Source organism: Panulirus ornatus, chromosome 3 (genome assembly GCF_036320965.1).
Source record: "Panulirus ornatus isolate Po-2019 chromosome 3, ASM3632096v1, whole genome shotgun sequence".
Classification (NCBI taxonomy): Eukaryota; Metazoa; Arthropoda; class Malacostraca; order Decapoda; family Palinuridae; genus Panulirus; species Panulirus ornatus.
The window spans coordinates 53,409,648-53,421,898 of record NC_092226.1 but is presented as its reverse complement, the minus strand read 5'-3'; the positions used below and the strand labels follow the sequence as shown (position 1 = coordinate 53,421,898).

Below are 12,251 nucleotides of genomic sequence, written 5' to 3'. Positions count from 1 at the left end.
TCAGACAAGAACTAGACCAAGTTCACTTGCAGACAAGAACTAGACCAAGTTCACTTGCAGACAAGAACTAGACCAAGTTCACTTGCAGACAAGAACTAGACCAAGTTCACTTGCAGACAAGAACTAGACCAAGTTCACTTGCAGACAAGAACTAGACCAAGTTCACTTTCAGACAAGAACTAGACCAAGTTCACTTTCAGACAAGAACTAGACCAAGTTCACTTTCAGACAAGAACAAGACCAAGTTCACTTTCAGACAAGAACAAGACCAAGTTCACTTTCAGACAAGAACAAGACCAAGTTCACTTGCAGACAAGAACTAGACCAAGTTCACTTGCAGACAAGAACTAGACCAAGTTCACTTGCAGACAAGAACTAGACAAAGTTCACTTGCAGACAAGAACTAGACCAAGTTCACTTGCAGACATGAACTAGACCAAGTTCACTTGCAGACATGAACTAGACCAAGTTCACTTGCAGACAAGAACTAGACCAATTCACTTGCAGACAAGAACTAGACCAAGTTCACTTGCAGACAAGAACTAGACCAAGTTCACTTGCAGACAAGAACTAGACCAAGTTCACTTGCAGACAAGAACTAGACCAAGTTCACTTGCAGACAAGAACTAGACCACGTTCACTGGTAGACAAGAACTAGACCACGTTCACTGGTAGACAAGAGCTAGACCAAGTTCACTTGCAGACAAGAACTAGACCAAATTCACTGCAGACAAGAACTAGACCACGTTCACTGGTAAACAAGAACTAGACCACGTTCACTGGTAGACAAGAACTAGACCACGTTCACTGGTAGACAAGAACTAGACCACGTTCACTGGTAGACAAGAACTTGACCAAGTTCACTGGTGGACAAGAACTAGGCCAAATTCAATGGCAGACAAGACATGGCCAAGTTCACTAGCAGAAAAGTACACCAAGTTCACTTGTAGACAAGTAGACCAAGATCACTTGTAGACAATAACTAGACCAAGGTCACTTGCAGACAAGAACTAGGCCAAGTCCACTCGTAAAAAAGAACTAGAGCAAGTAAACTTGCAAACAAGAACTAGACCACGTTCACTTGTAAACAAGATATAAATTCTATTTGTAAAGAACTCGACAGTCTACTTGTAAACAATAACTACACAAAGCCCACTTGTAAACAAAAACTAGGATAAAGTCCACGTGTAAACAAAAACTATCTTACTTGTAGACAAGAATTAGACCAAGTTCACTTGTAGTCACGTAGACAAAGTCCACTTGTAGTCAAGAATTAGACCAAATTCAATTGTAGATAAGAACTAAACCAAGTACAATTGTTGACAAGAAATAGACCCAGTACAATTGTAGACTAAGAACTAGACCAAGTTCACTTGTAGTCAAGAAAAAGACCAAGTTCAATTGTAGATAAAAAAAAATAGACCAAGTTCACTTGTAGTCAAGAACTAAACCAAGTTCGTTTGTAGTCAAGAACTAGACCAAGTTCAATTGTAAATAAGAAATAGACCAAGTTCACTTGTAGTCAAGAACTTGACCAAGTTCGCTCGTAGACAAGAACTAGACCAAGTCCACTTGTAGTCAAGAACTAGATAAAGTTCACTGGTAGACAAGAACTAGGCCAAGTTCACTTGTAGTCAAGAACTAGACCAAGTTCACTTGTAGTCAAAAACTAGACCAAGTTCGCTTGTAGACAAGAACCAAAGTCAGCTTTCTACCTGCTCACAGTAAACAAACAAGGCCAATTCCAAACTTGTAAAGCCTTTTGTTTAGAAGTCACACCATGTTCACTTCTAGACATGAAACAGGAAAAATTCAACTTAAAAGAGCACCTTATAATGCTTTCAGTTCACTGTAAGAACTGAAGCACACCACGTCGACTTGCACATTACCACCATGACAAATACAACTACGTCCAACCACAAGCAACAATCCGAGTACGTCCACTTTCAAGTGGGAGACGGGACCCGTGCTCTTGTCAAAAAATGACAAAAATTTTTCTTTTAGACAAATGGTAGAAATATGCGTTCCTGAAAACAAGATCACAGAAGAACAAGGCGTAATTAGCCCTCAGGATAAAATGCCAAGTGCCAGAACAAGTTTAGTAAACAACTAGAGCCATAACAAGCCCTCCCGGTGGACAGTGTGATTTTGATAAATGCTAGAGAAAACCCTCTATTATATAACTGTCAAGAGCAAGACCTCCTGAAGACTACCGTCAAACAAGCTCACCAGTAAACAACTATCAGGATCAGCTCTCCAGAAAGAAAAGTCAGAACAGGCCCTACAGTAGAAAAGTGCCACAGGGAGGCTTTCCTGTAGACACGTGCCACAGGAAGTTATCGAGTAGACACGTGCCAGAGGAGGCTGTTCAGTAGACATGTGCCAGAGGAGGTCCTCCAGTAGACACCGTGCCAAAGCAGACCATCCAGGAGACAACTGTTAGAGGACACACTTCCCCTTAACAGTAATAGGGAAGGCCTTCCAGGATTAAAATAGTAAAACACGCTCTCAGGCAGCGAAGTGCTAGAGCAAGTCTTCCAACAGACAAGTTCCAGGCCAGACCATTCTGTAGACATGCCTTTCCGTGAACAAATGCCAGAGGAGGCCCATCAGTAAAAAGTAGATGAGCAAGCCCTTCAGGAAATAAATTTCAAAGCATGCCTTCCAGTAGACTAGTGCCAGAGCAGATCTTCCTATAGCAGTTTCAGTTCAGGCCTCGCTGTAGACAAATGACAGAGTAAACCCTTCAGAAGAAAAGATACACGGTAACCCATTGTGCAAGTTAGTGCACGCACAAACTCATGCAAACAAGTGCCAGAACAAGTTCTCTGTAAACAAGGCTCCCAAGCAGAACAGCTTTTCCTGTAGACAAGTACTATAACAAACTAATGTAGACACGCACCAATGTAAGCAAGCACTAGAACAAACCCTCCTGTAGGTATGCACCACAACACAACTTCTTAGACACACACCAAAAGACATCATGTATAAGTGCACCAGATCAAACTTTCCTGCATACAAGAACCAGAAGAAACCACCCTGTAAACATGAACCAAAACAAACCGCCCTGTATACACGAACCAAAAGCCACCCTGTATACACAAACCAGAACAAGCCGCCCTGTATACACGAATCAGAGCAAGCCGCCCTATATACACACACCAGAACAAGCCGCACTGTATGCACAAACCAGAACAAGCCGCCCTGTGTACACGAATTGAAACAAACCCTCCTGCAGACACGCACCAGAACAAGCAGCCCTCGTGTAAACTCGCACCACAACAAGCAATCCTCCTGTAGACACGCCCAGAACAAGCAGTCCTCCTGCAGACACGCGGCAAAAGGCATTTTCTTGAAGGTGTGCCAACCAGATAGACACAATGACCAACAACAACTACTAAACACTAACTATGGCGGATTTTTTTTTTTTTTTTTTTTTTGGGGGGGGGGGTGTAGGGTGGTGGTAACATTATATTAACGAAAACAAAAACTTCATCAAACGTACCTTTTTTGCGTCATTGTTGTTGTCGGCGTGGTTGGGAGCCGGGCTCATGACGGACCCATTGCTCACCGCTCCGGTCTGCGACAGCAGCTCATCGGAGCCACGCTGCAAGGAGAGAAGAATTGTTCGTTAGCAACAAAGAACAAAATCCCCTGGGCGGTCCATTTCTTCAGTGTTACAGCTACTACTACAAATTCATAACACTTAATGAACAATGTCATCCAAGCCAAGAAGAGGAACAAAGTACTTAAGGTAATGTGAGGATAATTTACGTCCCAAGATACAATTACAGATGATTACCTCAATCGAGCAAAATACAACAGCTAGTAACTAAGAACTACAGTTTTCAGTTTGGGACAAAGTTATTTGCGTAGCAACAAAATCATCTAATGTTAACTGTTTGGCCAATATCTACAAAACCTTAGAAAAGCCGGTGTTGGGGAAACTTATGCTGGGACTCCCGTGTGCGTATGCGCATGCTCAGTGCCGCTCCATACTGGCATGAAGGTTATCGGAATACCCTTCCCGTACTCTCGCATCATACAACGTCATTGATCGTAACACTAAAATTCAGTGTGAGTATAGATGACTGTAGGAGTAAATGTGTTACCTTCGTACCTCAGGTGATGATGTATGGAACGAGGAAGTAATCTAGCAAAATTTGTCATAGGAAAGCAAGCACGGTGTAAAGCTTGGTAAGCGTGTCGAACGACGTGCACAGAGGCCAGTTTGTTCCAGTTTCCAACAAAAGCTGACTAATTTCACGACGCATGATCAAAATCCAATAAGCTAACGATCAGCAAAAGGAACTCGTGACAAAAAAAAAAAAAAAATGCAATTCCCTATTAACAGCAAGTCTGGAGCAACACTAACAAAGCTGCTTTATTTCACAACTACTGGTTAAATATACAAGAGTAACAGACAATGGAAGGGTGGCCGTAAGGATAATACTAAACCATTCCAGTACTTGAACAAAATAACGTCCAAAGATGAATGGGGGGAGGGGCGTTCCCAAGCATGTCCTGCAACATGAACAAATATGACACCACAACCTCTCAACAAAATGTATCGAACATTGAAGAAATACCTCCACCAGAGGAGGAGTTGGCTGCTGCTCCATGCTGGCAAGAGGCAGAGAGCAGCAAGGATCTCCTCAAGGGGTAGGGATCCACCCAACTTTGTGTTACTAAGTTCATTCCAACACACCCGGGAGAGAGGAGGGGAGGGAGGTTCCCCTGCCGGTGTCACGTGACGACACCGTGAGACAGCTTCCCCTCTCCCACCCTCTCCTTGCAAGACAGATCACAGACACCCAGCCTTAAATCAGCGTCTAGATTGTGTGTGCATGTATCTATATACACAAATATCTAATTATTGTGTTAAGGATAAAGTTCTGCACTTTTACGTACGTATGGAACCACCCCCGGGTGGGTCAGTGGGTGAGTATTGGTCAGCGACACTAAACTACTACACCATGGAAGCCCAAGTGTATACACACACACACACTATATTATATATATAATTTATTTATGCGTTTAAACTTTGGCGATATCTCCAGCGTTAGCGAGGTAGCGCAAGGAAACAGACGAAAGGATAGCCCAACCTACCCACACACACATGTATATTCATACACGTCCACACACGCACAAACATACCTATACATTTCAACGTATACATATATGTACATACACGGACAGACATGTATACACATGTACACAATTCATACTTGCTGCCTTTATCTATTCCCGTTGCCACCCAGCCACACATGAAATAACAACCTCCTCCCCATCATGCGCGCGAGGTAGCGCTAAGAAGAAAATAAAGGCCACATTCGTTCACACTCAGTCTCTAGTTGTCATGTATAATGCATCGAAATCACAGCTCCCTTTCCACATCTAGACCCCATAAAACTTTGCACGGTTTACCCCAGACGCTTCACATGCCCTGGTTCAATCCATTGACAGCACGTCGACCCCGGTATACCACACTGTATGTATGTATGTATATATATATATATATATATATATATATATATATATATATATATATATATATATATATATATATATATATTGTTCGCAGTTTCCCACGTTAGCAAGGTAGCGCCAAGAAAAAAAACGAAGAAATGCGTAATTCGTTTACGTCCACTCTCCAGCTATCATGTGCCATGCAACGAGCCCCAAAGACCGGTCGGTGTTTTCCCCTGGCCGCTTCACGGCCTAGTTCAATCCTGAGATAACACGTCGCCCTGTATATACCATATCACTCCAATTCACTCAACATGAGAGAATGAACAGCTGAGATGGCAGTGATCTCGACGCCCACTGGGACCAGGACCGAACATGATACCGCTCCAGAGGATAGTGCCCATAGTTGTGCTTCTTCACCCACTTCGCCAGTCACTGTCCCTTGCTTGCTCCTCCCATTCGGCATCGCACATCTAGTATGTCCAAAGCAGTCTCTACAAAGGCCTCTCACCGTCTGTAACCGTCGTGTAACCGTTTTATGCAGCTCCCTTCACATCAGAAACTCCTTATGAGGTGTCCACAACCAGCCGATCCCCTCCTCCCGTAGAAGTCTTGATACTAACCCAACGCACATATGTTGTATCAACCGTCTGCCAAACGCTTTCTAGCCTCGTTTCACAACAGCACGATCACCCACTCCTGGTCATATCACACCAACCGCCACCCGTTGTCACCATCCCTATTCACCACACCCTCATATCATCATGACCAACTCCTTTCCCGTTCTAACACCAATGTGTACTCGTCCCCAAGCGCCACTTCCACTCCACTCACGCGCCGAGCGCCATATCCCTACCGATGCCCACCAGATGCCACTATCCTTACCACTTACCTACACACAGCCACTATCTATGCCGGGCCTTCCTTTCTTCCCATGCCACCAGTATATTCGCTCAGGGAATTCATGCCCGTCAGGAATGGCGTAGCAATAAAAGAGAGCAACTCAGCAGTATCAGGTAACAAAGGTGTGGATGTAGTGAGTCAGATGACAAAGGTGACCGAAGCTCAATATCGGATAACAAAGAGCAAGAGGAGGAGGAGGAAAATGGGTGTGGGATGGGTAAGGGGTAGGTGGGGTGGGGAAGGGAGTGTTAAGTGCACGAGGAATCACCTGGACCAAAGGCCAGCAATATGAGTGGGCGAGCGGGGTAGCACTTCTCTCCTCCCCAGCACACAAAGTTTGAGGGCTCCCTACGTCCAATTTCAATCGGGCGATAATTGGCTTAGCCTTAAAAGTTAAGATCTATGTGAATGCATAAAGAGGGGCTGCAAGCTGCTGCCAGACTAGGTATTTAACGACATACTACAATCTGTTTTATTCCTCAAATATTCAAAGTTGTAAATGAATGTCAAACACTTGCCCTGCTCTGCAGATGATTACTTGTGCCTCTCGAAACATTACCATCAAATGTAATATTCACTAAATAACAACACAGCTCTTTGTCTTGAAGGAATAGCAATATCCACTAACTAACGCTGACGGATGAAATTCCACAAACAGTTTCGGGGCAAGAGCATGTCAACTTCTACTGCTTTTTTCCACACAGACTTAGCTTCTGGGAAAACTCTCCAAAATAACACTAAAAGAAAAAAAAAAAAGGCAAATCACTAGACCTCCGTTATATTACATAACGTGAACTGGCTAACAATGCTAACTAGACAAAGTTAACTTATCCTAATGACAAATGCGTCTGGCCGAGACCAGAATCAGCTGACTCTTGATGTTCTTTAAACTTCACAGCGATAATACTAAGAAATACAGCATAAAAATTCTGCTGCAACTTACCGTAGAGAAATCGATATCTACCTTAATATATATATATATATATATATATATATATATATATATATATATATATATATATATATATATATAATTCCCTGGGGATAGGGGAGAAAGAATACCTCCCACGTATTCCCTGCGTGTCGTAGAAGGCGACTAAAAGGGAAGGGAGCGGGGGGCTGGAAATCCTCCCCTCTCGTTTTTTTTTTTTTTTTTTAATTTTCCAAAAGAAGGAACAGAGAAGAGGTCCAGGTGAGGATATTCCCTCAAAGGCCCAGTCCTCTGTTCTTAACGCTACCTCGCTATCGCGGGAAATAGCGAATAGTATGAAAAAAAAAAAAAAAATATATATATATATATATATATATATATATATATATATATATATATATATATATATATTATATAAATTGATAGGCGCGTGAAAGACTTTTGGATGTTAATGTGCTGAGAGGTGCAACTGGAGGGATGTCTGAATATCATCTTATGGAGGCGAAGGTGAAGATTTGTAGAGGTTTTCAGAAAAGAAGAGAGAATGTTGAGGTGAAGAGCGTGGAAAGAGCGAGCTTGGGAGGGAGACTTGTGTGAGGAAGTACCAAGAAAGACTGGATGAAGAATGGAAAAACGTGAGAGCAAAAGACGTAAAGGGAGTGAGGGAGGAATGGGATGTATTTAGGGAAGCAGTGATGGCTTGCACAGAAGATGCTTGTGGCATGAGAATGGTGGGAGGTGGTCAGATTACAAAGGGTACCTAGTGGAGGGATGAAGTAGTAAGATTACTGGTGAAACAGAAGAAAGGCATTTGGTCGATTTTTGCAGGGAAATAGTGCAAGTGACTAAGAGATGTATAAAAGAAAGGCAGGAGGTCAAGAGAAAGGCGCAAGAGGTGAAAAAGAGGGCAAATGAGAGTTGGCTTATCATTAAAGTCTAGGGAGAATAAAAAGATGTTTTGGAAGGAGGTAAATAAAGTGCGTAAGACGAGAGAACAAATGGGAACATCGGTGAAGGGGGCTAATGGGGAGGCAATAAGTAGTGGTGATGTGAGATGGAGCGAGTATTTGGAAGGTTTGTTGAATGTGTTTGATGATAGAATGGCATATATAGGGTGTTTAGGTCGAGGTGGTGTACAAAGTGAGAGGGGTCAGGGAGAATGATTTGGTAAACAGAGAAGAGGTAGTGAAAGCTTTGCGGAAGATGAAAGCCGGCAAAGCGGCGGGTCTGGAAGGTATTGCAGTGGAATTTACTAAAAAGGGGGATGACTGTTATTGACTGGTTGGTGAAGATATTCAATGTAGTATGGCTCATGGTGAAGTGCCAGATGATTGGCGAAAAACTTGCATAGTGCCATTGCACAAAGACAAAGGGTATAAAGGTGAGTGTTCAAATTACAGAGGTATAAGTTTGTTGAGTATTCCTGAGAAATCATATGGGAGGGTATTGACTGAGAGGGTCAAGGCATGTGCAGAGCATCAGATTGGGGAAGAGCAGAGTGGTTTCACAAGTGGTAGAGGATGTGTGGATTAGGTATTAGCTTTGAAGAATGTATGTGGGAAATACTCAAAAACAAATAGATTTGTATGTAGCATTTATGGATCTGGAGAAGGTATATAATAGAGTTGATAGCGATGCTCTGTGGAAGGTATTAACAGAAGCAGTGAAAAGTTTTTATCGAGGATGTAAGGCATGTGTACAAGTAGGAAGAGAGGAAAGTGATTGGTTCTCAGTGAATGCGCTGGTGCCCGATTCGGGTGAGAAACTGCAGAAGCTGGTGACTGAGTTTGGTAAAGTGTGTGAAAGAAGAAAGCTGCGAGTAAATGTGAATAAGAGGAAGGTTACTAGATATAGTAGGGTTGAGGGACAAGTCATTTGTAAGGTAAGTTTGAATGGAGAAAAACTGGCGAAACTTAAAAGTGTTTTAGATATCTGGGAATGGATTTGGCAGCGGATGGAACTATGGAAGTGTGTCACACGGTGGGGGAGGGGACGAAAGTTGTGGGAGCGTTGAAGAATGTGTGGAAGGCGAGAACATTATCACGGAAAGCAAAAATGGGTATGTATGAAGGGATAGTGGTTCCAACAATGTTATATGGATGCGCAGCGTGGGCTATAGATATGGTTGTGCAGAGGAGGGTGGATGTGTTGGAAATGAGATGTTTGAGGACAATATGTGGTGTGAGGTGGTTTGATCAAGTAATGAGAGAGAGAGAGAGAGAGAGATGCGTGGTAATAAAAAGTGTGTGGTTGAGAGAGTAGAAGATGGTGTATTGAAATGGTTTGGTCGCATAGAGAGAATGAGTGAGGATAGATTGACAGAGAGGGTATATGTGTGAGGTGGAGGGAACGAGAAGTGCGAGACCAAATTGGAGGTGGAAGGATGAAGTATAAATGGTTTTGAGCGATCGGGGCCTGAACATGCAGAAGGGTGCAAGGCGTGCAAGGAATAGAGTGAAATGGAACGGTGTGGTATACCGGGGTCGACGTGCTGTCAATGGATTGAACCAGGGCATGTGAAGTGTCTGGGGCAAACCATGGAAAGTTGTGGGGCCTAGATGTGGAAAGGGAGCTGTGGTTTTGGTGCATTATACATTACAGCTAGAGACTGAGTGTGAACGAATGTGGCCTTTGTTGTCTTTTTCTAGAACTACCTCGCGCGCGTGCGGAGGGAGGGCGGTGTCATTTCATGTGTGGCGGGGTGACGACGGAATGAATAAAGGCAAGTATGATTTATGTACATGTATATATATATATATATATATATATATATATATATATATATATATATATATACACACACACACGTTGAAATGTATGGGTATGTATATGTGCGCGTGTGGACGTGTATGAATATACATATGAATGTGAGTGGGTTGGGCCATTCTTTCGTCAGTTTCCTTGCGCTCCCTCACTAACGCGGGAGACAAGTGTTAGGATATTCCCTCAAAGGTCCAGTCCTCTGTTCTTAACGCTACCTCGCTAACGCGGGAAATGGCGAATAGTATGAAAGAAATATATATATATATATATATATATATATATATATATATATATATATATATATATATATATTCTTAATCCCCTATCCCTGGGGATAGGGGATTAAGAATACTTCCCACGTATTCCCTGTGTGTCGTAGAAGGCGACTAAAAGGGGAGGGAGCGGGGGGCTGGAAATCCTCCCCTCTCGTTTTTTTTTTTTTTTTTTATTTTCCAAAAGAAGGAACAGAGGGGGCCAGGTGAGGATATTCCAAAAAAGGCCCTGTCCTCTGTTCCTAACGCTACCTCGCTAACGCGGGAAATGGCGAATAGTTTAAAATAAAAAAAATAAAAAAAATAAAATATATATATATATATTTGCGTGTAAAATTCAATATAAAACCTTTACCCAAAGAGAGAATCGCTCTTTTGTAAAGCATTATGGGATAGACTTGCATGAGCATATGACGAGGAACTTTCTACTTAAAATAGTGTACACGTCCATGTCAAGAGCTTCCTCCGACTTCGTGAAAATTCATTCCACTATTCCTTTGTTTTTAGATGGCATTCGACGCTGGCTGTTGCAGTGAAGATGCCACTCTGGCAGCCACTTGTCCATCAAGCAAGGGAGTAAGCATAGACGTGTACGTTGGCGTGCTGGTGGTGGACCTCATTGGCACAAGACGCCAAGTGTATCTGGCCTCCGCCACTCATCATGCCTGTATGACGCCCCTTTCACCACCGTCCGCAGCCTCGTTAAGGCAACGGAATAATCTGTCCACGCCGACTTGGCCATTACTGAAACAATCTCCGCTCCAATAATTATTCCCCAAGACACAGTCTTCGGGGGACCTAAACCATCCGTCTTAGCCCAACTCTCCACTTGATGAGAGCGTCCCACCAAATTTCACGCGTCTCCCTTCACCATAGATGTTTCTTGTTAATATTAATACAAGAACAATGTTTAGTTATTTGCGCTCACAGTTCAGCAAACAAAAAAACTATAATTTCACCTATTACTAATTTTTTTACGAAGACATTTGAGATTATAACCTACCAACTTGGACTGCAGTTTAAATACTGAGAAAACAGTAAAAACCACTTCCCAAGAGTCTGTCCGGTTCTCGAGTTCTAGCAAGACGATTCGTCTAGGGATGCAAACATGTTCCCGGTAACTGTATGGTAACAAAGATATGCTCTCATACGCGATGACTTTTCTATTAACAAAAGCGAATCTTGACCCACTGGACTCATGGTTCAGTCACACCACTGTCCGATGGCCTGCGTTCACATTACTACTGCACACAAAGCATACGTTAAATACTTCAAACCTTCACATTAATCACACTTTCTAACATCAACACACTGTGGAAAGTAGATCTCCACGAGGACCGTGCCAAGAACAAAGATCTAAGAAGAATGAAAGGAATGGATGGCAGAATTTATGGTAAAGAAACTAACTACAGTACCACAAGTACTAACGAAAGTGTCTTGCAATTAATTACGGTTCTGCAATGACAATGTTACAGAGAACTGATGAGGCTAAAACAACCAAAGGGACCGTTATGGATTTAAAGGAACCTAGAGATAAATTTGGAATGACAGACATATACTTCCACGTAAACACATTATATATATTTACACACACACACTTTTATGTTGTTGTTGCAGACTAAGTAACTTGAAGACTAAGCTTTGCCAACGAAGGTCGCAAGCAACAGCATCAAGGATCGCTATGGACGGAGAATAACGGGCGATACAATACATTCACTCTCCTCATGACAACCACGTACACTATAAATAGCTCAAAATGGGAATGGTCAATGAGAGAGAGAGAGAGAGAGAGAGAGAGAGAGAGAGAGAGAGAGAGAGAGAGAGAGAGAGAGAGAGAGAGAGAGAGAGAGAGAGAGAGTAATAACCGAAGGTGCAGCAGCAGCAGCGGCACAGTATTGACCACAGCACCTCAA

The 12,251-nt window shown here is 42.7% G+C and overlaps 1 protein-coding gene across 40 annotated transcripts in view; it reads right to left on the bottom strand.

Moving 5' to 3' along the window:
• heph (polypyrimidine tract-binding protein 1 heph) overlaps positions 1 to 12,251 on the bottom strand; it is a 503,533-nt gene that overhangs the window by 89,309 nt on the left and 401,973 nt on the right. For 39 of the 40 annotated variants that reach the window (XM_071687661.1, XM_071687698.1, XM_071687719.1 and 36 more), the window contains one exon: positions 3,506 to 3,607. In XM_071687661.1, coding sequence (XP_071543762.1) covers positions 3,506 to 3,553 — 48 coding nt within the window. In that variant the 5' untranslated portion in view covers positions 3,554 to 3,607. The remainder of the gene's footprint in view (positions 1 to 3,505; positions 3,608 to 12,251) is intronic. The other variant, XM_071687709.1, reaches the window with a different exon arrangement.